Genomic DNA, 26,773 nt, shown 5'->3' with positions numbered 1-26,773 from the left:
AATATTGTTATGTAGTCTCTAGTTTATTATGAAAAGATTTTTCCAATATTTAAATAATGAACCAAAACTTGACACACCACCTCAAAAGTGTTCCTTCATAAAACCTAAAAAGCTGCCTTTTCCCTTAAACAAATGGCTATTTGCGAGATAGGGTGACACGCCACCTGTGCATCTTGTATTTACATGTTTTGAAACAGTGTGATGAAACTCAAAGTAGTATGGCAGCTTACTAAGTCATCTGACTAGATACCCATATAGCTACAAAAGGATTCTCATTTCTTTCCCCCTTTACAGATGAGGAAACAAAATAAGAAATCTAGGACTGTGATCCAGGTCAGTGGCTATACTATGTTCTCAGCGCAAGAGGGAGTGACTGCAAGGCTACAGGTGCAGGAGCCTGTTCTTAGTCGAAACGCCTGGTGTACATTCTGGGTTTCTTCACAGCTCTTTAAAGAGGATCTCAGATGACTGCTGAAACTTCATTAGGAAAGGAAGTTGACTGCTCACATAGCACTGACAAGGCAAGAGGATGCATCCTTCCTTCCTTCCCTCATCATGACAATACTAACTTTATAGCCATAATTTGCCATCAGTTAGGTACTATACTTTCAAGTCCCCAATTCCCCCTAAAACTTTATGCTGGCTGCCAAAGGCCAACTAAGGAATTACTTTTCTTCCTTTGTGCATGAAGTCCCACACTGTGCTTCAGGAAACGGCTTTATCAGAGGAAAACTCACCAAAATCCTCTTCTGCCATGAGACATGTGGCTCTAAGAAGTCAGCCAGATATTGATATAGTAAGAGATGGGCAGCAAATCAGTAAACAGATGGCCAGGCATAATGATGGTATCCCTCACCCCAAGAGAACACTGGCCCATCTCAATCTATAATTATACTTAGACTGGCCGAGACAGCAACTAATCACACAGTATTACAGAAAACATTGGTCTTTAGAAGTCATAATCATTCGAGGGTGAATGTTGTTTTTCCTTTAAAAACTTAGTGGCAATGTATACAACTTATCCTTCACCAAGGCTAACTTGAGCTATTCCTTGGATTACTAGAAATCCGCCCCCGCGCCCTCCCCACACCAAAATGAACTTAAAAGCTTGGTAAAATTAAGTCAAGTCTACTTTTTTCTCGACAGTTCAGCCAATTCTTCCCTGATGTGCTGTACAGAAACCTCATCCCTTTTCAGCTCTGCTTGCTTCAGTGCTTCCTGGTAGATCTCTTTTGCTTGTGTATATCGTTCTAAAATAGCCCAAAGAGAAGGGAGAAGAACAAGAAAACTTGTTTTCAAAGTAATTCTAAAGAGAAAGCACTAATGAGGGCACAGGTTTTACAGTGTGCTAAGTGAGTGGTGCTGTCTGGTTTCATCTCTCCTTGACAAGCCAAGAGAAGCTAGACATTAGCTCATGTGTAAAACTAAAAGCTACCAAGTTGCTGTGGGATTCCTAACTGTCCTTTCCTGGTGTGTCACAGGGTCCTCAAATACACTTAAGAGAGGATTATCATTGTAAAGTATTCTCTAACTTCATACAGTTCAACTGGCTAGCACAGAAATACAGAAGTTTTCTTTTTTTTTTTGGGGGGGGGGGGGGGTTGGTCGTGGGGCCTGAACTCTGGGCACTCTCCCTCAGCTCTTCAGCTCAAGGCTAGCACTCTACCACTTGAGCCACAGCACCACTTCCAGCTTTTTTCTTTTTGCTTATGTGGTGCTGAGGAATCGAACCCAGGGCCTCAGGCATGCAAGGCAAGCACTCTACCACTGAGCTACCTCCCCAGCCCCAGAAATACAGAAGTTTTATGGGTTAGGAATACAACTCATCAACCTAACACATGCTATTGTTTTTGCCCTAACAACTAACCTTTTAATTTAGAAATTTCTTCACTGGTCCTTGCCCCATCTAAATATAATTTCACATACTTATAAACTCAGTGACACTTTTTCCCTCAAAGGAAGCCACTCAAGTTTTCATTACTACCTACCTCTGTGCATCAGAATTGCAGCTAGATTACTGAGCACCATGTGCAGCTCAGGATGGTTTATTTCTCTTGCCAGATCTGATGCTCTTTGCATATAAAGATAGGCCTCATCAAAGTGGCCCTGTGCATCCAGGGCAGTAGCAAGGTCACTCATCAGCACAATAGTCTAGAGAGAGAAAGAGCCTTTTCTTAAAAAAAAAAATAAGCAATATCATATGTTAGTTTGGAGTTTATTAAACTGTGAAAACACAAAGATTCCAACTTTCCCAGCATTTCATGAATGGCCATAATATTAAATTTAAGACTATAACAAAAAAAATCTAAACACTAGAAAATGGGATGAGTACTATTAATCCACCTAATTATCAAATTTGAAGTACCAAGTAAAAAATAAAAGAAGTTATAGTATGACTGTATGATTCTACTGAAGGTTCAACAATTTTGAGAAACTAGCAAGCCTTAGTATATTATATTGTTCCATCTGGTGATCATGAGTCTCATTAAAAGGAAGTAGAATTTTTCTGGCTCATACCTTTAATCTTAGCTACTCAGGAGGCTGAGATCTGAAGATTGTGGTTCAAAAGCAGCCTATGAGACTCATCTCCAATTAACCACCAAAAAAAAAAACTAGAAGTAGAGCTGTAGTTCAAATGGTAGAGTGCTAGCCTTGAACACAAAAGCTCAGGGACAACATTCAAGCCATGAGTTCAAACCTCAGGACAGGCAACAAAACACTGTTAAAGTCCTAGATTCCTTCTCTAGACAATTCATAACTCAGATTCCCTTCTTTAACCACAAAACCATCCTTAACTCAAATAATTTTAAGGAGAAATAAGGTATTAATCATTGTGTTTATTAGTATTCTAACAGAAAACTGTGCATGTTCTTAAATTCTGTAACCGTCTATGGTCTACTGAACTCCCCCTCCCTCCTCAGTTCCCTGTAAGAAAGGACAAGGGAGGCAAGGCTACTTCATGTATCAGTTTCTTGTCATTCTAATAGGGGGAGGGGTAACTGCAGCCTCCATTCTGAAATACCAGGCTGTATAATATGAAGTCACAGAAGCACAGTTACCTAGTTAGAATTGCCTTGTAGAAGGTAAGGTCAATCAATCATCTGTGCAAACCATGACTTATGAAAAGGTTCTGGGCAGACCCAATGTTTTCCAAACAGTTTCTTTTAGTGGTAGGAAACAAAATGAATCAGGAATGCAAGGACTAAAAACATCTAAGAAACATCTTCTGATTCTGCTTTTTGGCAGTACTGGGGTTTGAACTAAGGGCTGCACACTTGCTAGGCAGGTGCTCTATTCCCCAGCTCTTTTTTTACTTTTCTAAGTTATTTTTCAGATAAGGTCTCTGGTTTTTGTCTAGAGCCTGCCTGCTTCCACCATGGCTAGAAGATTGCATGCCACCATACCCAGCTTGTTGGCTGATAGTTGGTCTCGTTAACTTACTTAGCTCAGGGCAGTATCTAACTGCATCTCTCCTGATCTCTACTTTCTAAGTCTGATTTACAGGAACGAGCCTCAGTGCCTGACACCATTATTTTTGAAGACTTCATTTTATGTATTTTCTTCTATTACCTGTGGGTGTCTTTCTCCTTGTATTTCTTGAGATATCTGCAGGGCTTTTTCATACATTCTTTGTGCCTGTGATGGTTGCTTGGAGAACAGCAGGTAGCGTGCACAGGAGTCTAAGCACATGCCCAGAAGGAGGCGTGTATTGGCTTTTTCTTCCACTAAGAAGGAAGTAAGCATTGTAGGCATGTAACAAGTACACAATAGAAAGTATGGCAGTTAAGCAACCTACCTCATCATTTTGGTTACTAGGACCCATTGAATGTCTCGGGTCACTTGGATGTACTCTTAGCTTTACACTGAGGGGAGGCCATTTAGGTGGACTAGCATCCAGTAAGATAACATTCCAGACTGGCTGCAATCGTGGAACTTCCCCTACATTTTAAGTAGATTAATTAAGAATCATAAATGATCCATAGGTCAATTTCAATTTGAAACTAATAATTTTCAACAGAAACAGATTGAAATAAACCCTAAGTCAATTTGTTCTTAAAAAAAAAAAAAAAGCAGCACAGTAAAAACCCAGAAAACACTCAAATTCGGAAAAGTATCATTTAAGTAACTTTTAACCCAGCTTTCCAAGAATAGTAATGACCAGAATGATATAGCAGCTTTCAAAATATTACAGAATTGACCACTGCATCTACAGATCAAACAGCATAAAACACCTAGTACTACTTAAGAACTGGAGAACACCAACCTAAAAAACACTAACCAGTATCAGCTTTCATAAGGCTTGAGACCCAAATAATGTAGAAAAGGTAATGAGCAAGATTGAATGGAAGTTCTGCAAACAACTCAGCAGGAAGTAAATGTTTACATTAAAGTTTAGAGGCAGGGGTATCCTCAAGGTAATTTTATGTAGCTATCAGACATCCCAGTGAAATGTCCACTTGGGCTCCCTGACCAGCAAAGCTTATCATTTAGAGCAAACTCTTCCACATCAAGATTTTCAGAAATTTACAAATGGCACATGGAATTTACATAAAACTAAATAATAGGAAGACCAACTACTGAAGATAAGAGATTATGTAACAGTTATGGTGAGTTTTGAAAGGGTGGAGGTAAAAAAAAGCTTCTCTAAAGTAGACAGCAAATTACTTGCTTTTATTTAGTCACATACAAAAGGTCAATATCTTAAAAATTAGGAATAGTTTTAAGTAGACCACCTTACAAGTTTGTTTCAAAGAAATACAACAATATTTTTTGCAAACAAGCTATTTATGGAAAAATATAAGTTAGACTACACATGTTACATGTAAGGATAATCTCTTTTGAAAGGGAATATTACAAGTATCTAAGCACTCTTTAAGAAGCTGTGCAAAATGTTGTGATTAAAACACAGAATGAGCCAGGTGCCAGTGGCTCACACCTGTAATCCTAGCTACTCAGGAGGCTGAGAATTGAGGATCATAGTTCAAAGCCAGCCCAGGCAGAAAAGTCTGTGAGACTCTTATCTCCAGTTAACCAAGAAGTGGCACCGTGGTTCAAGTGGTAAAGTGCTCATGTTGAGCTGAAGAGCTGAGGGACAGCGCCCAGGCCCAGAGTTCAAGACCCACAACCAACAGAAACAAAAAAAAAAACCCACAAAGAATGAGATAAATTTGTATCCCTGTGTGTGCAACCTGTGTACAAGTCCATGAAGAAAAATTTGTAACGTATTTGAAATTTAGAGTATCTCACAGCTATTAAAATTCATATTCGAGAATATTTAAAAACAAGGGAAAATGTTCAACACACACCAAAGATGTCACAGAACAAAATTATATGACTATTTTAATACTGAACACAAGGTGCTCCAAAAACAACAGCCATGTATTATTTCTGGGGATTTGTAGTTTTTTGTTTTTGACACAGTCTTGCTTAACAGCTGAATTCACAAGATAACCATGCCAGGCCTTGAACGCCTAATAACAGAAACTTCTGCTTAAAAAAAAAAATGTAATTCCTGACTGTCCAAAACAGATTCTTATGCAGCATTTTTTCTAAGAATGGTTCAGTATATGTAGTCTATCAGTATATCATACTAGACTACACAAACAGATTAAAAAGGAATTTGGTGAAGTTCTGTAACAATCCATATACATTAATAAAAATAAGTTTACATTCGTACAAGGGTATACTTTGAGCACAGGCTTCTGAATACATGCATATACATACACACCAATAACAACATAAGAAAGACTCCAAGGGTCTTCAAAAGTAAAAGTACCTCTTTCCCAAATTCCAAGAACATTTCCAATTTCTGCTAACCTGAATCTCCGTAGCCCATCAGCATTTCCTGGGACAAAATGGTTTTAGTGAAGGAGGAGAGCAGAATTAAGCCTAAGATTTTTGGTTCCAGTAATAGAACTTATATTCTGGAACTTGTGTTTCATACGCTAAAAACATTACATATATAGCAAGAATCCTCTTACATGCGTATTTGAGCTTCCAAGGGACAAACAAAGTAGAAAGTAGTAAGCCTGGTTTTTAATGGTCTTACAGAGTGGCCTGAGTGTTTCTGTATCAAAGAATTGAAGTCACAACTTGCACAAAATGGAAAATCATATCTAAATGCTTGAATAAAACAAATTCCCTGCATGCATATTCTTTCTTAAACATCTGCACAGTATTTTATCAACTCTGGACACATCAATGTTTGAGAAAATGGTCACTGTATGACTTTCTTCCATTGGAACTAAGAGCTCCCTGATGAGGTAACTTTTTATGAAAACTGTCATTGGTGCCCAGTGCCCTGGTCTGACATGAACAGGCTTAGTTCCTCACTGAACGGTTTAAAGAATGAACAGAAGCCAGTGCCGATGGCTCATGCCTATAATCCTAGCTACAAAGGAGACTAAGCTCAGCCTGAAAAAAATCTCAGTTCAAAGCTAGTCCAGGCAAGAAAAGTGGAGCTGCTAGCTCACGTGGTAGAGTGCCAGCTTTGAGCAAAAAAAGCCAAGATCAAGATCCAGTACCACTAGCACAAACTAGAAAAAAGTAAACTAGAAAAAAGGCACTTTCAGTGCTTTTTTTTTATGAATCTGAAAACTCAATAAAGAGAAGTCACTCCAAATTTAATGAGAAAAGGTTAGATCAGGTTGGGAAGAAAACTATAGACTCTTGAGTAAGGTAACAGGAATTGAAGTTGACATCAGAGGTGGATTCAAGATGCCCAGGCTGGCTAGGCGCCAGTGGCTCATGCCTATAAACTAGCAACTCAGGAGGCTGAGATTTGAGGATTACAGTTCAAAGATAGCCTGGGCAGAAAAGTCCATGAGACCAGAAAATGGGAAGTGGTGCTGTCTCAAAATGGTACAGTGCTAGCTAGCCTTGAGTGAAAAGACTCAGGGACAGCACCCAGGCCCTGAGTTCATGCTCCACAACCAACAAGAACAAAATACAAAAAACATGGCCAGGCTGCCCACAGGAATATGAAGATACTCAGCAACTAATGGCAGATCCAGGCTTGAGCAACACTTGTTTTAATGTGAGCATTTCTGGTTTCTAGGATTCCTTCCCCCATTGAGGGAAGGACTTAAATTTTAAACTAGTCTTCTGGGAACACTCAATAACAGCACCTAAGTTTGTTTCAGAAACAAGATTATCCTAATGCAGGCATACTGGGAACATGCTTACACACTTTGAAAGATTGGGTTAATTCCCATATTGGAGATTCATGGTTCTATCACAGATCCAAGGACTAACCCACAGGATGCATTAGTAAGTAATGCTGCTAGCAAAGTAAGACCAAGGAATCTTAAGCCCTAGAAACAAAAGCACAGCTAACCCATATGCAGTGAAAAACACATTTAAAAGCAACCCACTCATCCAGGGTGCATCACTTCATATTGCCAAAACTTCTTCCTTTTTGTTTGCATCTAATGAAGTTTCAAAAACATCATGAATCAAAACCTAGACATTTTCAGCCCTTTGATAAAGGTACATTAGCAAATAACTGTCCTGATTTATGGTTGTAAAACATGCAGAGAGGGTAGTAGAAGCTAGGTTGTTGTAAAATATGTAAACTTCCCATCTGCTCACTTCCCACTCTATGGTTCAGGTATAAAGTGCTGTGAATGAAGGCAGTCAGGGTTGGCTACAGGGATGTGGGTTTTTTGTTTTTATTTGTGTGGATTCTGAGGTTTGAATTCCAAGCCTTAAGCTTTTGTTAAGGTTTCTTGCTTGTCTGGTTCTTTATCACTTAAGTCACATCCCCAGCTCTATTTTTTAGTGTGTGTGTGTGTGTGTGTGTATACACGCGCGCACACTTGCATGCTGGGGTCCTAGGCCTTATCTCAGGGCTTTTACTCAAGGCTGCTGCTCTACCACTTGAACCACAGCTCAACTTCAGCTTTTCTTGGTCATTTAGTGGAGATAAGAGTCTGACAGACTTCCTGCCCAGGCTGGCTTTGAACTACAATCCTCAGATTTCAGCTTCCTGAGAAGCTTAGGATTACTCCATCTTCCTATTATGTTTTTTGTCAGTCGTGGAGCCTGAATAAACGAATTTTGGGCATGGGCTCTGTCCCTGAGCTCTTCAGCTCTTCAAGACTAGCGCTCTACCACTTGAGCCACAGTGCCGCTTCCAGCTTTTTTTTGCTTATGTGGTGCTGAGGAATCGAACCCAGGGCCTCTGGCATGCAAGGCAAGCGCTCTACCACTGAGCCACCTTCCCAGCCCTTGCCTTCCTTTTTGTACAAAGGGTCTTACTATGTTTCCCAGCGGGGCCTCAAGACGCTCTTCTACCTCTCCTACGTGGTGGGAGTATACACATTTGCCATCACACACAATTCTTTTTTTTATGTAATACTGGGGTTTGAACTCAGAACCTCATTCATGCTTGCTAGGCAAGTGCTCTGCTAAACCACATCTTCAGCCCTTTTTGCACTGGTTATTTTGATAGTCTCACATTTTGTCAATAAACTCTCCTAAACTATGATCCTATCTGTCAGCTATGCACCACCATGCCCAGCTTCTTCCCTTGAGATAGAATCTTGCAGATTTTTTCTGCCTGAGTTGGCCTGCAACCAATATCCACAGCCTCCTAGCTAGATGAGAGGTGTACAGCACTGTATGCAGTATTGGCTGAAAGGGGATTTTGTTTGTGGGCCTAGGCTAACCTCAGACCATGATCCTCCCAATCTCACTCTCCCAAGTAAGATTACAGGCATGAGCCACTAGCACTGCTTCCTTTCTCCCTGTTTTCTTTTGCCAATCCTGGGGCTTGAACTCAAGGCCTGGGTGCTGTCCCTGAGCTTCTTCGTGCTCAAGGCTAGCACTCTACCACTTGAGCCACAGTGCCACTTCCACCTTTTTCTAAGTAGTTTATTGGAGAGACTTTCCTGCCCTGTCTGGCTTTGAACTGAGAGTCTCATGGGCTGGGAAGGTGGCTCAGTGGCAGAGCGCTTGCCTTGCATGCATGAGGTCCTGGGTTTGATTCCTCAGCACCACATAAGCAAAAAGAAAAAAGCCGGACCCAAAAAAAAAAAAAGGAACTGAGATTCTCAGATCTCAGCCTCCTAAGTACCTAGGATTACAGGCATGAGCCACCGGTGCCTGGCCTTTTCCCTTCTTTTATGGTGATCTAATAGCACTGGTTATAAGCAGCTAATCAATTGTTTAGAGTGCCTTCTCCAGCCAAGCCTGATCAATGTAGATGCTCTAGATGGGCACAAGCTTGACTGACTGAATCAAAGTGAGAACATCAAACAAACCTTAATCCCTCCTACTACACTTTCTCTCTTCTTTCAAGAACAACTTGTAACTACTTTGTAAGATATATCTGGAAACCTCTGTAAATTTTGTGCTTTAATTAGGTAGTTTGTTGACTAAGGGAGTGGCTCAAGCTGTAGAGCACCTGTCTACAACAAGCACTAAATTCAAGACCCAGGACCACCAAAGGGTGCTTTTCATAATTCTAAAAATAAACAATTGCTAGGTATATTAAAGGCCAAATATGAAATGCAAAATATTTGGAGACTATCTTTCTATAATTAGAAGACACATAAAGTACAAGCTATAACAGAGGCTATCAAGATTTTATTAAAATTCAATTTAAAAAAATGCTGGTCCTGGTGATAGAACTCAGAACCTCCTGCTCTCTGCCTTTTCACTCAAGGTTGGCATTCACTTCAGCCATACCTCCACTTCTGGCTTTTTTGCTTGTTAGTAAGGGGTTAAAAGTCCCTAGGATTTGTCTTGCTGATTTCAAACTTTGATCCTCAGATCTCAGCCTCCTGAGTAGCTAGAATTATAGGCAAGAGCTACCAGTGCTCAGCCCCTAATTGTCATCTCTGTCAAGTACTCAAATGAAAAGACAAGCTATAAAAAGATATACAGCCGGGGGCTGGGAAGGTGGCTCAGTGGTAGAGCGCTTGCCTTGCATGCCTGAGGCCCTGGGTTCGATTCCTCAGCACCACATAAGCAAAAAGAAAAAAGCCAGAAGTGGTGCTGTGGCTCAAGTGGTAGAGCGCTAGCCTTGAGCTGAAGAGCTGAGGGACAGCACCCAGGCCCAGAGTTCAGGCCCCACGACTGGACCCAAAAAAAAAAAAAAAAAAGATATACGGCCCACAAGAATACAAGAATCTCAAACACATAAAAAAGACTTTTATATGCCACTAAGAAAAAGACATCTCTAAACAATGAACAAAGGACACAAGACAGGGCTCAATGGCAGGACACACACCTAGCATGTATTAGGTCCAGGGTTCCATCTCCAGCACCACCAAAAATAAGCAAAAGATTTGAAGAGACAATTTCAGAGCAAGAAATCTTAAAAGCCAATAAATATGTGAAAGACACTCTACTTCATGAGAAAAAAGGCATACTGAACCCACAATGACATTCCTTTTCACATTCATCAGACTCTCAAAATACTTTACATCTTAGCTGGGTGCTCAGGACTCACATATGTAATCCTAGTTACTTGGAAGGTTGAAATGGGTGAGCATTATGATTTGAGGCCAGCCTGGGCAAGAAAGTTCTTGAGACCCTTCCTTCTCAACCCCAGAGCTATGACAGTGGATGGGGAAACACCTAGTATCTCAGCTCCAAAAGGAAGCCTGAAATACGTGGATCATGACACATGTCCCTGCTTGCTGGGGCAGGAAATGAGAAGAATTCAAAAATAACCAGTGCAAAAAAGGGTTAGGAGTATAGCCTGCCTAGCAAGCATAAGATCCTCAGTTCAAACCCCAGTATCACCAAAAGAAAAAAAGTAAGTCTAACATAGAGAGCAACAGGATTGCTAATACATTATGAATGAAAATGTATACTGGTTGGAAGTGGTGCTGCTGTAGCTCAAGTGGTAGAGCTCTAGCTTTGAGCGGAAGAGCTGAGGGACAGCACTCAGGCCCAGAGTTCAAGCCTCACGACTGACCAAAAAAAAAAGAAAGCAAAAGAAAAGAAAGCAAGACCCACTGGGTTCTTGTGGCTCATCCATGGAATCCTTGCTATTCAGTAGGCTATCTGAAGATCATGGTTCAAAGCCAGTTCAGGCAGAAAATCCTCAAAACTCTCATCTCCAATTAGCTAGCAAAAAACCAGAAGTGGAGGTGTGGCTAGAAGTGGTAGAAATGGTACAGCACCAGCAAAAAAGCCAAATGAGCCCACAGTTCAAGCTCCATTATCAATACACACACATATAAGCTAGACCTTATTAAAAAAAATAAGACTAGAGGCATAGCTCAAGTACTATTTTCTGAGCACCACCTTCTGTCAGAGCAGTAAATATAGGAGTCAAACCATCTAATAAATTTCATTTGCACATTAAATTGTGAAACATTCTTACATAGTGTTAATGTGTACTCATCATAGACAGTATTTAATTCTCATAACAACCCAACGGGGAAAGTTCTATTATTCTTATTTACTGAAATTGAGAACAGAGGAATTAAAAAACTTAACCACAATGACACTACCTAATGATGGCACATCTGTGGCAGATTCTGGATTCAAACCTGGGTTCCAGACTTTAAGTACTCATGTCCAAAATTACTTTGGTTATTAAAATACAAAAATGAACAAAATGTTAAAGAGGAAGTGGAGAAGGGGATGTAAAAATCTTTTACTAATTTAAAGGATACACAAAGTTTAAATGTTATAAATTTAGACAACTGGGGCTGGGAAGGTGGCTCAGTGGTAGAGTGCTTGCCTTGCATGCATGAGGCCCTGGGTTCGATTCCTCAGTACCACCTAAGCAGAAAAAGCCCGAAGTGGCACTATGGCTCAAGTGGTAGAGTGTTATCCTTGAGCTGAAGAGCTGAGGGACAGTGCCTGGGCTCCAAGTTCAGGCCCCACAACCAACAATAAGAAAAAGAAAAAGACCAAGTGCCAGGCACTGCTGGCTCATGCCTATTATCCTAGCTACTCAGGAAGCTGAGATCTGAGGACTGCACTTGGAAGCCAGCCCAGACAAAAAAGTCCCCGTGACTTTTCTTATCTCCAATTAACGCCCAGAAAACTAGAAGTAGAGCTGTGGTTCAAAGTGGTAGAGTACTAGCTTTGAGTAAAAAAAGCTCAAGGACAGAGTCCAGGCCCTGAGTTCAAGCCCCACAACCAGGAGCTGGGGGGGAGGGCGTGTGACCCTAAATGACCTAACACATTAATGTTGATTTAAAGTTATAGACAATGAATTTAACAAAGGAATAGATGGAGAGAGACATGTAACTTAAATAATTCCTAGTTTTCTGACTGTATAATTAAAAATCCTTATGTAGTGTATATTAACTGAAAAGGAACCACTTCAGTAAATTATCTAGAATCAAATTTTTAAAAATGGATGTCACATCTAGATGAAGAAAACTATACACAGGAACTGTACTATGTTCCACACTGGAAGGCCCAATAACACATAGTTTGCTAACAGGGCAGCTGTTTGCCCCAGTGTCTTTTCTTTTATCATGACTCATGTCCTGTGTTAGAAATAGATATTGCAGGGGCTGGGAAGGTGGCTCAGTGGTAGAGCGCTTGCCTTGCATGCATGAGGCCCTGGGTTCAATTCCTCAGCACCACATAAGCAAAAAGAAAAAAGCTGGAAGTGAAGTGATGCTGTGGCTCAAGTCGTAGAACGCTAGCCTTGAAGAGCTGAGCGACAGCGCCCAGGCCCAGAGTTCAGGCCCCCCGACCGGACCCAAAAAAAATGGATACTGCAGAGTATAGTCATTATGGTAATTCCATTCCTCTCCCCAGGGTGGGAATGTGACTTAAGTGGTAGAGAGTTTGCCTCACAGGCATGAAGGCCTGGGTTTGATTCCTCAGTACCACATAAAGAAAAAAAGCCAGAAGTGGCGCCATGGCTCAAATGGTAGAGTGTTAGCCTTGAATGAAAGAAGCTCAAGAAAAGTGCCCAGGCCAGAGTTCAAGGCCCAGGACTGGCAAAAAAAGAATCAAAAAATCAAAAATATCCATTCCTCTCCCAAAGACTGGGTTAGAAATGGCATGTAAAAAGGAGATATGACAAAGTAAACAGGATTTGAGAAACAAAGGACTTCCACTCATTTTGTCGTATCATTACTAATGACTCCATGTTCTTGACCACGTATGGGGGGGGAGGGGGGTGTGTGTGTGTGTGTGTGTGTGTATCTGAGGGAAGCTAGGAGGAGGACATAGAATCAGAGGGAAGCTAGGAGAAGGACACAGAATCAGAGGGAAACGGGAAAACATAAAACAGAAGAGTCCATCAGCTGCACAGGACATTGATGAAAATGAACTAAGGAACTCAAGGGCAGTAATGGGAGAGAGGGAGGGAGAGGAAAAGAGGGAACAGCTTACACTAAACAGAAGGAAAGAAATGTACATATCACCGATGTGGAAGAAATAGTTGTATTGTCAAAGCTCATAGAATTCAAACTTTATAGACCATGACAATGACAATTTGTCTCGTGAAGGTTAAAATGTGTTTGTGGTTTTAACTAAACATGACTATCTCACAATTTGTGAAACGTATGCAATCACTTAATCTCAATAAGAAATTATATATATAAAAAAAGAAATGGCATGCAACCCAGTTCTAACCAGTAAGAAGGGTCAGGGATCTGTGGCTCCTGCCAATAACTCTAGCTATTCAGGACACTGAGCAAAAAAGTCAGTGAGAATCCATGTCCAATTAGCCAGCAAAAATTAGGACTGGAGATGTAACTCAAATACTGAGCAAGCTTGAAGCCTTGAGTTGTTTTTTTTTTTTTCAGTTCCTTAATACTGAGGGTCTCAGATTGCCTTGATACTAAGAGAAACCTCAAAGACGTTTCCTCCTTTTCCTTTGGAAACTGCCCATTTAGGAGATTCCTAGGAGCTCCCACAGTCACTTTTCTCTTTTGTGCTTATGGCTGAGGCTCAGATTTGGGGCCTCCTGCTCTTGGCTGGCTTTTTCACTCACAGCTAGCTGTGCTCTACAATTTGAGCTATACTCAACTTTTCAACCTCAAAGGGAATAGTATAAAAAGCCCAACATACTGAGAGATCAAAGTAAGAAGACTGGGAAAAAACTTGAACCTTCATAATTCCAGTGAACCCCCTACCACACAACTCAACACCAGCCTATCCCTGAAATGGCAGAGTGCCAGCTGTACGCAAGAAAACCAAAAGAGCTCCAGGACCTGAGTTCAAGTTCAAATTTAACGAAGGAAAAACAAAAGAGAAACGTGGAAGGATGGGTGAATGTTCATCTGAGTATCTTTGTAAGCATTAAGCTTCAAAAGAGCAGGGGCTTTTGCCTTCTGTACTGCTTCTCAAATCTTAAGATCTGGAATAAAACAGCCACTCAAATACTTTTTTAATAATAAACAAACGTAAGTGAATTTTTATCTAATACTAAGTCTCATGAAGTCAGTATCCTTCCAATCTCAGCCTTTCAAGTAGCTATGATTACAAGCATGAGTTTGCAACTGGCCCTGGTCTCATAATTCTTTATACTACACAACCACTCCCTCTTTGTTAAAAAAACAAAAGCCAAAAATAAAACCATTTCTTTGTAATTACAAATACGTGGAAGGGAACCCACAGGCTGATATCCTTAAAAGAAAAACCAACAAATGATAAAGCAGTAAGCTTTGTCAAAGTGTGTGTGTGTGTGTGTGTGTATAAAAGCCACAGCAGATTTCGTCATATTACAAAGTTAAAAAGGTTATAAAAATTAATGAGTTTCAGAGAGATTGGGCACAGACCCTTAACATAGTAAAAACTAATAGTTAATACTTTCTGAGAAGATGCTATATATTAGGCATTATTCTTAGAGCTTTGCATTTAGATATTAACTCATTTGACCAAGTCATGAAGTAGCAAAGTCAGAAAATGTAAATTAAAAGTCCTTTCAAGTGCAATCTGACAATATCCATTAGTTTTGGGTTTTGAGAGAGTCTCATTATAGATGGCTCAGGCTGATCTCAAACTCACAATCCTCTTGTCTCAATCTTCTGAGTCCTAGAATTAGAAGCATGAGCCACATCACACTTGGCTAAAATGTACAATTTATTTATTTTTGGTTGGTTGTGGGGCTTGAACTCAAGGCCTGGGCGATGTCCCTGAGCCTCTTTGTGCTCAAGGCCAGTGCTCTACCACTTGAGTCACAGCTACACTTTTGGTTTTTGAGTGGTCAATTGGAGATAAGAGTCTCATAGGGACTTTTTTGTCTAAGCTGACTCAGAACTGCAGTCCTCAGATCTCAGTCTCCTGAAGTGCTAGGATTACAAGTGTGAGCCACCGGCACCCAGCTTAAAATGTGCTTTTTTTTTTTTTTTTTGGGGGGGGGGGGGGTCCGGTCGTGGGACCTGAACTCTGGGCCTGGGCACTGTCCCTCAGCTCTTCAGTTCAAGGCTAGCACTCTACCACTTGAGCCACAGCGCCACTTCCAGCTTTTTTCTTTTTGCTTATGTGGTATTGAGGAATCGAACCCAGGGCCTCAGGCATGCAAGGCAAGCGCTCTGCCACTGAGCCACCTTCCCAGCCTAAAATGTGCTACTTTTAATGAAGGAAGTTCAGTGCTAAGAACGTACTCTGAACCAACAGATTTCAATGCTATCTTGATATCCACTACCAGAAGACTGAACTTCAATGTAAATTTACTGTTCTAAATTGAACAATACTGTTGACCTCTACTCCTTCCCAAAACATAGTTACAATGAAAGCTAAAAGATGAAAAATAGAATCAAGAGAGATGAGAGATGGTTAAAAAAAAAAAAAAAAAATATATATATATATATATATATATATATATATATAGTGGAGCCAAGTGCCAGTGGTTTACACCTATAATCCTAGCTACTCAGGAGGCTGAGATCTAAGGATCACTATTCAAAGCCAGCCCAGACAAGAAAGTCTGTGAGACTCTTACCTCCATTAAACTCCCAAAAGATCCAGAAGTAAAGCTGTGGCTCAGTAGAAGCTCAGAGACATCAACAAGGCCCTGAGTTCAAGCCCCACAAACGACCGGAAAAAAATTGTGGGAGATTCAAAGCAAAGGAAAATGTATTAAGTGACTAAGCACAGGAAAGGCAGATGATGAATGAATACCAATGACCAGACACACTCACGAGAAGCACCATGTTCTCTAGAACACCAGGAGAGCTTGGAATGGAAAAAAGCAAGTACGAGGCCAGACACAGAGGCTGCCACCTGCCGCCGCAGCTATTAGGGAGGCAGAGAGGGAAGACTGAGGTTCAAGGCTAGCCTAGAGCAAAAAGTTTGTGAGACTCGATCTCAACCAATAAAAATCTGAGCACAAAGCCAGGCACCGTTGGCTCACACCTGTAATCTTAGCTTCTCAGGAGGCTAAGATCTGAGGAACACAGTTCAAAGCCAGACCAGGCAAGAAAAGTCTGTGAGATTCTTATCTCCAATAAAGCACCAGAAAACCAGAAATGATGCTGTGGCTCAAGTGGTAGAGAGCTCGCCTTGAGCTGAAGCGCGGAGGGACAGTGCCCAGGCCCAGAGTTCAAGCCCCAGGACAGACAAAAAAAAAATCTGAGGACAGTGGTGTGGGTCTGTTTGAAAAGGTAAAAAGAAGGATCACAGCCCAAGCCAGACACAGCAAAAACAAAGACTCCTATTTTAAAAATAAGAAAAGCAGAATAGGCTGGGGGTGTGATTCAAGTGGTAGAGTAGCTAACAAGCTCAAGGCCCTGAGTTCAAGCCCTAATACTTAAAGAAAAAAAATTAAGTGCTATAGTTAAATGAAGAACTTGTGTTATACATAAACACCAAGCAAATAAAAAAGTGAGTTAATTTCAGAGAAAAGAAAATTTCATATAAAATTGGAAATGTAACTGAACAGTTGGTTTAATAAGTAACACTACTTACATATTCATAATGCAGACAAGCAAAAACTTATCTAAATCTTCAGACTTCCCTAAGTCAATAGTTTCCTAAAATAATAAACCAATAAAGAGCAATTTTACAAGTTTCTGAAAATATTGAAATTAGACAGATGGGTTACTAGGCACTGGTGGCTCACACCTATAATCTTAGCTATTCAGAAGTCTGAGATCTGAGAATCACAGTCCAAATCCAGAAAAGTTTGTGAGACTCTTATCTCTAATTAACCAGCAAAAAGCCAGAAGTAGAGCTGTGGTTCAAGAGAGTGCTAGCTATAAGCAAAAAAAGCTCAGGAACAGCACCCAGGACTGGCATTTTGAATAAGTAAATAAATAAATGGATGGATGGATGGTATAGCAAGGAAATGTTATCCTAAGTCTTATAATGCAATTATACACACACATAACATACACATACACACACATAATTTTTTTTGGTTGGTTGTGGGGCTTGCACTCAGGGCCTTGGTGCTGTCCCTGAGCTTCTACTTCTGCTCTACTTAGTGCTCTACTGCTTGAGCCATAGCCGCATTGTTTTTTTGTTTTTTGGGTCCAGTCGTGGGGCCTGAACTCTGGGCCTGGGCGCTGTCCCTCAGCTCTTCAGCTCAAGGCTAGCACTCTACCAACTTGAGCCACAGCGCCACTTCCGGCTTTTTTCTTTTTGCTTATGTGATGCTGAGGAATCGAACCCAGGGCCTCAAACATGCAAGGCAAGCACTCTACCACTGAGCCAACTTCCCAGCCCAGCCATAGCCCCATTGTGTGTTTGTGCACACACACATGTGCACGCATGCCCTGACAGTCAGGCTTGAATTCAAGGCCTGAACACTTTTGCCAAACTTCTTTGCTCAAAGCTAGCACTCTACCACTTGAGCCACAGCTCCATTTCCAGCTTTTTGGGTAATTAACTGCAGATAAGAGTCTCACAGTCTTTCCTACCTGAGCTGGCTTTTAACCACAACCTTCAGATCTCAGCCTCCTGGAGCAGCTAGGATTTCAGGCTGAGCCACCAGTGCCCCGCACATTTGATTTTTTCTTTTAATACTATATATCTGGCAGCAGAAATTAAAGAGAAAAACTAGTTTCTACTTGTGAAAAACTGCCAGACACCAGTGACAATTTTTTTCTACTTTTTAAAATGTAAATAAGTATACAGAAGGGGGAAGCCTAAAAAGATACATACTAAAAAATTAAAAGTAGTGTTTTTTTAATAGTAGGAGATGGGTGATCTTAATACATTTAAAAAAAATTACTGTTGCTGTTATTAAGTAGTTATACAAAGCAGTTACAATTCTGCAAGTCAGATTATGAGTATAATGCTTCTTGGTCAATGTCATCCTTTTCTGAGTTCTCCCCGTTCAATGGCAACTGGTATGACTTTTAGCACTGGTTTTATACTTTTAAGAAACTAATATCAATGTCTGAAAAGACAAGATCTAAGTACTTCACATGTTGGATAGTTGGACCTTCTTGCAGATTTCCTCCTGGGACTTCCACACTGCACTGACTTCCACACTGTATTTACTTGTTGGTCTTTATTGAGTCTTTTGTTCATTCCTTCAGGAATTACTGAGCTTGTTCTTTTATTCAGTAATTACTAAATTATAATATATGCCTACAATTGTTCTAGGTACTAAGGACTTAGTAATGAACGAAACAGATATCTTGACCCCTGTTTGATAACGAAGACAAATACTAAAGGAGTCTTAAGGCACAGACCTAACTGCAGTTTCCCTAGCAAAAACCCAAATTGTAGAGTGTGTGAAAGGCTTCTACCTATTTGTTCCTAGCCTCCATGAAAGAGAATGAAGTGCAAAAACATACACTTCCTTCTCTTCTTCCCTAGCATTTTGTCTCTGTGGTTTTTGTTGAGCGCCCCCCCCCTCCCCCGCCCATGCTAGAAGTTGGAACCCAAGACCTGATTCAAAGTGTTTTACCACTCCACTGTATACCTAGCCCCAGTAATAATCCAGCATTTTGACTTGTGGTTGAACTAAGAAATAGAAGAAAGGCCTTCCCTTTCTGCTTCCCAATTTCCCAGAGGGTCTATATAACTAAAAGCTGAAAGACAAATTAATGAACTTTTCATCAACAGGGGTTAAAAAACACCTTGAACAGCAGTCAATGGTCACCTCACACTATATCCAAAATGGGTTAAACAAAACATCTTATTTCAAACCCTCTACCGAAACATTATAACCATAACTTATTTTGCAGATGAGATATTTTTCTCTCTTTTTTTTTGTCATTCAGGGGCTTGAACTCAGGGTCTGCGTGCTATCCTGGGATTTTTTGCTCAAGGCTAGCACACTACCATTTTGAGCCACAGTGCCACTTCCAGTTTTCTGGTGGTTAACTGGCAATAAGAGTCTCATGGACTGGATTTGAGTGGTTGTGTCTGCAAGCATGTTGGCCCATTGCCAAAATGTAAACAGCAGATTGACTGGCCCCCAGATGTGTGCACAGAATCAGGCACCTAGTGGGAGGAGTTATACACAAGAAAGTGGAGCCTCTAATTGGGCCTAAGGAACTAGTATGGCCTGTGGGCTGTCCAGTGATCTCTAGAGTCATAAAGCTCTTTCCTAGAGATACCTACTATCCCTAGTGCAAACCCACCCTAGGTGGTGCCCTTCCTCATGACCCCTCCCTTCTAGAGGGAGCTCTGCATATATTTTTCTCCAATAATCATTGCCATTTTGCTTCTCCTTCTTTGTCTGAAGATTCATTCTTCAACAATGAGATGAAGAACCCAATCTCAGTGTTGCAGTTTAGCAGTGTCAAGAGGACAGTTAGGAAGCCCAAAAGGACACAAAATTCAACTAAGAGTAGGTGTCTGGCAGAGAGGTCAGGACCACTGCCTTGGATCTGGCCACTCAGTCTATGGATGCCACTTGAGATCATCTGTTCATCTGCCTACAAATTCTGGAAGGATGGGAGGTTGCCCCTGCAGCACAGAAATGATCTTGACTCCTGGGTTATTCTATAAAGCCAGACCTAGGTTATCTTGTAGAGATGCTGACTCTGAACTCAACTTTCCTGGGAACCTTCCACTTTTATCTTGTCCCAAGGAACTGCCAACAATGTTTCCTTTTCTCCACAGAAGTGCTGGGGTTGGATAAATGATGTGGCCCTCCCTCTGTCCTTCTGCTTTCTAGCCTTAATCAGTCAAACAATGCTTTATGAAGGAATTGAGTTATACAGGCAGATAATAATACTTGTCAATAAGCAGTATTAAATTTCTACTTTAATAAATACATTTTAAAATGAAAAAAAAAAAAAGAGTCTCATGGATGTTCCTGCTCAGGCTAGCTTTGAACTACAATCCTCAGATCTCAGCCTCCTAAGCAGTTAGTATTACATCTTTCTTAAAATATAATGATGCAGACCTTTGTAGAGAAAACACAATGTCCATAAGAGTCAGGATTCCTACCTGATATAATGTCTTCTGTTAATTTCTTTTCTCTTTCAATTTTTTTCTCCAGAGTAGAAATGCAGAATTCATAGCCAGCAAGAGCAAATTCCTGTCTGTGAAGCAAGGATCAATAATCAGCTGTGTTATATCCTCTTTTTCTTGGTGCAGGTTTAAGCATTAAAAGAGGAAATTTTGCTGAAAGTGTTTCTGAGATGCCATTTCTCACAAATTGTTTTGTTTTTTGGAGAGATGATTTGGAGAGTCCTTGAGGACTCTACCACTTGAGGCACATCCCTAGTGTTTGCCTTGAACTATAATTTTCCTACCTTGGTTCCTAAGTGGGATTAAAGATGTGTATGATCACACTAGCTGTTCTTTTGAAGTTCTGAATAACATTTTTGCCTGGGCTAGTCACAAACTTCAATCCTTCCATCTCAACCTCCAGTAGAACTGGGATTACAGGCATATACCACCATACTCAGTTCTTAGAAGTTTTTGTTTTTAAGTCATCTAAGGTAAATTAAGATATAAGAAACTAGAAACACTACCAAAATTGCTATAACTGACATAGCCAGCAGTCTCTCATTATCTCTCACTACCAAGTTTCAAGTGAATGCTTAGCCTCAAACACCTCTGCACTGAAGATTCCAAGTTCTTCCAACAGGAACTTCGGGGAAGTTTTGGTGGTTAGTACTTCTCCCAAATTGTAAGTCTTTGATAAGTTTCTTACACTGGAATGACTTGTAGTTTTAAGCATGGGAAGGAATTAACCTTATAAAGTGAAAGAGCAGCCAGGCGCCAATGGCTCACGCCTATAATCCTAGCTACTCAGGAGGCTGAGAGCTGAGAATCGTGGTTCAAAGCCAGCCCGGGCAGGAAAGTCCAGACACTCTTATTTCCAATAAACCACTAGAAAACCGGAAGTGGTTCTGTGGCTCAAGCGGTAAAGCGCTCACCTTGAGCTGAAGAGTGCAGGGACAGCACCCAAATCCAGAGTTCAAGCCTCACGACTGACCCAAAAATAAACAAACAAACAAACAAACAAATAAAGTGAAAGAGCAATTGATCAGGGCAGCAGGGACGAGTGTCAGGGCCGCTGGCCTCAATGAGCACCCCAAACCTCCAGCACCAACCTCTGCAAAAAGTAAAAGTCTAGAGAAGCTAGTCTTAGCTCTCCCCCTAAACTCATCCCAAAATTATACCAGAAGCTCCTCACTTATATCCTAGTGTTGCACTGCCTAACTCCACCTAGGCTTTACTCATCGATGTTCTGGGCCTTTGGCACACATCTGCCTTGTTTCAAAGTCTTCCCACATAGCTGGCACTACAAGAATGTAGACTCACTTATTTTAAAACTAGCACCTATTTCCTAATTTCCTTACCAATCCTCTACTTCAGGCTATTTCTTCTTCCAGAAACCTAGCTTTTGGTCATCTCTACATGTCTAAAGGCAGTGGTAAAATCACTAAAACAAAACATCTTACACCAAACCTCTACTAAGACATTAAAAAAAAAAATGTCACTGATTTTCCAGAATGGAAAATGAGCCACGAGATGATACAGAGCAAATCTCACCTTTTAACTTCGTACCCAATGTCATCCTACTAAGTCCTCTATCAGCAAAACAACTCCAAAACAAAGTCCATGGCCCTCAGCAGAGTTTACATTGTTCATTCTTCTTCTAAGAAGTCTCAACTCTTAACTTCCCTCCTCATTTCAATCCAGAACAGAAAGCTTGATAAGCTTTAATCACAGGGCAGACACAGGTATAAAGACTGTGTGCTCCATTCATCAGGCTAATGGAAACAGCAGGGCAAAATTGGAAAGGCCTGAAAACCGAAGAGATGATATAAAACACTTTGAATGTTAACAATCCAGTTTTTTGAAAGCCCAGATGACTCCTCAGGAAAAATCAAGGCAGATAAACTCAGAATCAGGGTATTTTGCTACAGCACTACTTCCTGGCCACTGCCAGACTAGGTCCAGACTACACTTACCTATTCTGAGCAGCATAGATACTGGCCAGCTTCAGGGAGATTTCAATTATTGTATTGTCTTCCTGTTGTGAAAAAGCCAAAAAAAAAAAAAAAATTCATAATGAACTTTGTCATGATGTAGTTCAGATCAACTTCTAACTGATTTGGCCTCATAGCCATAATGTTTACTTTTTTTACAAGAATTAGAAATTGTGATTTTGATTTACAGAAATATTGGGCATTTTTATATGGGTTTAGGAATTTAAAAAAAAAAAAAACAAAAAAGCCAAAAGGTGGCTTTTTTTTTTGCTTCACATGCTAGAGGCTGCAGGGAGTTTTCAGAAAGCAAGACTCTTTTGCAAACTGCTTCTATAAGTAGATAGTATGGGGCTATGTCCCTACCTGCTTCATGCCCCCTCCAAGCAGGTAACTCATAGTTGCTTTAAAAAGCTGTTCCGCCTAAAAGCATAAGAGAGATGTTTCTTTTATTTGGGCCCCACTATTTATGAAACCCTAGATTTTACTTACTTTTAAAACTGAGTCTTATTACCTAGGCCAGAGTGATCTCAAACTCACTTTCCCCGTTTCCACCTCCCAACTCGTGGGACTACATGCATGTGGCTACCATGCCCTGCTTGGGTCTGAAGTCTAAGTACCAGTCTGTATCATTGTTTGCAAATATACAGAGAAAATTAAACTCTTGTGAAGAAAGAATGAACAAAAAATATCCTGTGTATCTTAAACTACTCTATGGTGAGCAGAAAGTAAGTTTGGATATTAATTTCTCATCCAAACCGTGTAGTAGAAGCTACAAATTGTCCCCTAATATTCATTCTATCATCGTAGTTAAAAAAACAAAAGTCCCCTCAATTTTTAGTTAATAAGCCTTCCTTAGAGCTATGTGTGGTCACATGATGAAGTTCTTGTCAAGAGTTGGCTGGTGTCATATTACAATCCTCCTGATCTCCAACTCCTGACAAGCTAGGATTACAGATGTGAGCCATTGTGAGCCATTGCAGGAGGTCGTAACCCATACATCGCTCTTGTTGTCCTCCCATCCTTTCTTCAGGCTGGAGGTGCATCAGTTCATATATGCAGATGAGAACATATCTCAGAAAGAATCTGGGCTTCTGAACCAGACAGAAATGCCTACCTGACATGATTTCAAGTCTTTAGCCTACCTATGAACTAATACATTAGAGACACACTTCTATCTTGTTTGAATACTATATTTGCAAGACTCTGAGATATTACTTACATTTTCCAGCTGACCTCGTATAAATGCTAAGTTGGCCATCTGAAAACAAATTATAAATTGATGTTCAGTTTGGATTACAGAATTCCGAATAATTTATAATCCTTTATGGTAAACATTCCTTTTGCTTTCGCCCTCTATAGAAATAATTCAAAGCAGAGAAAATATGTCCAGTTAATCTCATACAGCAAAGATATGAGCAGTAAATAGTTTGTTGCATATATTCTGTTGGTAACAAGCCAAAAGTCCACTGACCACTAAAGAAACATATATAATGTTTCTTTTGGGTCTAGGATTGAGATATAAATTACTCTAGGGAGGAGCATGTTTTTACAAAAAATAATAATATGATGCTGGGAAGGTGGCTCAGTGGTAGAGTGTTTGCCTCACATGCATGAGGCCCTGGGTTTGATTCCTCAGCACTACATAAACAGAAAAGCTGGAAGTGGGACAGTACTCAAGTGGTAGAGGGCTAGCCTTGAGCTGAAGAGCTGAGGGACAGCACCCAGACCCAGAGTTCAAGCCCCACGAGCGACAAAAAAAAAAAAAGAAAAAAAAAAGAAAATGAGGGGAGGAAGACGGAGACATCCTGAAGGTGAGAAATACAAACTAGGAAGTAGAACTCTTCCCTAGTATCTACCCTTCATCATGATTAGCTCAGAAGGGTTAAAAGAATTACCAAATCATAAGTGTAAGTGATGGCCTTCTTGTTATCACTCTGATAGGCGAGGCGGAGTGCATCATGCAAAATCAGCTCAGCCTCTTCTGGTTCATCTTTCATGATGCTCAACTAAAAAGCAAAGACAAAGAAAATAACACTAAATGTAAGGGAAGCACATTACATGTTACCAGACAGAAATAGACATGACTATATATCCCAGTACAGAGAGAAGCTATTCTTGGGCTGAAGGCACAGAGGTTCAAGAGGTAGAGCACCTGACTAGCAAGTGCAAAATCCATACCATAAAGGAAGGGGGGAAGGGAGACAAAGGAGGAAGGAAGAGAAAAGAGGAGAGGGGGGAGAGGAAGGGAGCAGGGAAGGAAAGATTCTCATTTTATCAGCCATCTACTGAATCTCTACTTATGCCCCAGGCATTATAGGTAGCAGGGAGGCCAGCCTCACTTGGCCATATAGCAGTTTTGACCCAAAGATGCAGGAAGGAGGAACATGAACATTCTTTGCATACTATTTTATAAGGAAGCTGTTTGCCCTCCATTCTTTTTCTTTTCCTGCAAGCTGAAGATGACTATGTAGAATAAACTTGATTACAATTCACAAGAAGAACTTTAAAGGAAAACAATAAATGGAGTGATGTCAGCAGTTAGGGAAACTTCCCAAGAATTGACAGTTAAACTGAGGCCGGAAGGACAGGCAAGAGTCAAAGAAGGAACTTCGGAAGGGTGCTTTCAGAAGAAATGCAAGGAAAAGAGACATGATGGGGTGATGGTGAACCAGAAGGTTATTGTCAAATGGGTTGGTAAGGTTGGATGGGTTTTATCATAAATGCAATGGGAAACCATTCAAAGTTTTCAAGCAAGGAAGAGGTATGATCTAATCTATGTATTTTTAAGACTCTGTGACACTATGCAATCCAAGCTGGTCTCCAGCACATCATCCTTTTGCTACACCCTCTAGAATGCTGAGATTACTGGACTGCACCACCACACTCAATCTGATTTAGATTTTCTAAAACATCAGGTTGCTAAATGGAGGATGGACTGTGGGGAGGGGGCAAGAAGACAAGACATACTGCTGGAACAGGTGAGAAATGCAGAAGGGGGAAAGATTTGAGAAACATTTTGGATTTGGTGCCAACAAGGAGTTAGTTCTGTGTATTTGAATCAATAGTAATATACCACAAGTTTTAAAAATAGCTTATCAGGTTTCTTGGCTGAGATAGTAAAGAGAAGATTCTAAAGGTAGAAACTGGGTGGTGTAATCCTAGCTACTCAGGAGGCTGAGATCTGAGTACTCATGGAGTTCAAAGCCAACTGGATCAGGAAGGTCTGACCATGAGACCCTTACCTCCAATTAACCACCCCCAAAAAGCTAGAAGTGGAGTTGAGGCTGCAGGGACAGCACCTAGGCCCTGAGTTCAAGGTCCAGTACTGGTGCACACACACGCTCTCCCCAGCCCCTACCCCCTCGCAAAAGACAGTAAAGACTGCGTTGGGGGAAGCATTTGAAGACATGAGTTTAGTCTGAGGACTGTTAAGTGAAAGGTGGAGGAGCTCACAGTGACACATCACAGACCCTGAACACAAATCTGGACATCGCAGGCGTTAAGTCTAAGATATTTAGCCCAATGGAAACTGGAGAGGAGAGGAAAAGGACATGAAGAAAAAAAGGACTTAGAAGAGAACCAAAACTAAATTCCATTTCACGATGCCCTACGTGGAACATACAAAAATGCCATTGCAGCTAGGTTAGTGTTATTGGTTTTTGGGTTTTTTTTTAAGGCACAACAGTCTCAAAAATGTTTGGCCAGAGGAGCGATGCCAGGGTGCTGTCCCGATCTGCACCGGAGACTGCGACTCTGCTGCAGGTTTTTGTGACTTGCCAGCCTGAATGTATCCCCGCGCTCTTCCAGTAACCATCTAATTCGGGGTAATTTTTCCCCTCGGAGGTTCCATCCCCGCCTCGGTGTGGCAAGCGAGAGACGAAGGGACGCACGTCTCCGCGAGGCAAGGCCGCCCCAGCCGGCCGGCCGCCCGCCCGCCCGCCCGCCCGCGAGCCGCCTCACCTTCGCTCGCTTCAGCAGCTGAATGATCTCGGCCTCCGCCTCGTCCGCTGCGTCCTCGGCGGCAGCTCCGCCCGCGCCCGGCGGCCGCTCCTCCTCGTCCGCAGCGGGACGCGAGAACCAGGCGAGCGCTGCGAGAAGGGGCTCTGAGGTCACCGGGCCCGGCCCGCGCCCCTGCCCCCGCCCGCCTGGCCCCGCCCGGCCCGCGCCCCTCACCTGCTACCAGCGGCAGCAGGCCCGGGCCCCGGCAGTGCAGCGCGACCCGAGACGGCGGCACCTTCGCCTCGGGTCTTGGACCTCCTGCCGGCTCCGGGAGCAGACGTGCGGAGCAGCCCCACCACCGCCGTCCCGCGGCCCGCAGGAGGCCTCGGCCCAAGCCACAGCTGAGGAACGCGTACATGCTCTCGCCGCGTCCTCTGCGCACTGCAGGCCGGCTCGGTCGGATGCCCCACCCCTAGCGCGAAGCGTTCTCCGGATTGGTCTCGACGTGACGTCATCGTCGCGGGTTTCGTGCGCGGTGACGGAGGCCTACG

The 26,773-nt window shown here is 41.6% G+C and overlaps 1 protein-coding gene across 1 annotated transcript; it reads right to left on the bottom strand.

Moving 5' to 3' along the window:
• Positions 1–2: 2 nt before the first annotated feature.
• On the bottom strand, positions 3–26,725 carry Ttc19 (tetratricopeptide repeat domain 19). The gene is made up of 10 exons (XM_042672064.1): positions 26,457–26,725; positions 26,244–26,371; positions 24,179–24,289; positions 23,503–23,541; positions 22,647–22,703; positions 22,266–22,327; positions 20,287–20,381; positions 3,571–3,725; positions 1,989–2,151; positions 3–1,250 (listed from the first exon to the last, which is right to left on the bottom strand). The coding sequence occupies exons 1-10, from the start codon at positions 26,638–26,640 to the stop codon at positions 1,129–1,131; spliced, it is 1,116 nt and encodes a 371-aa protein (XP_042527998.1). The 5' UTR covers positions 26,641–26,725; the 3' UTR covers positions 3–1,128.
• Positions 26,726–26,773: the final 48 nt, after the last annotated feature.

Source organism: Dipodomys spectabilis, unplaced genomic scaffold, assembly GCF_019054845.1.
Source record: "Dipodomys spectabilis isolate Male_0828 unplaced genomic scaffold, ASM1905484v1 ptg000018l, whole genome shotgun sequence".
NCBI lineage: Eukaryota > Metazoa > Chordata > Mammalia > Rodentia > Heteromyidae > Dipodomys > Dipodomys spectabilis.
The sequence above is the reverse complement of the archived record's forward strand: the minus strand, read 5'-3'. Positions and strand labels throughout refer to the sequence as shown.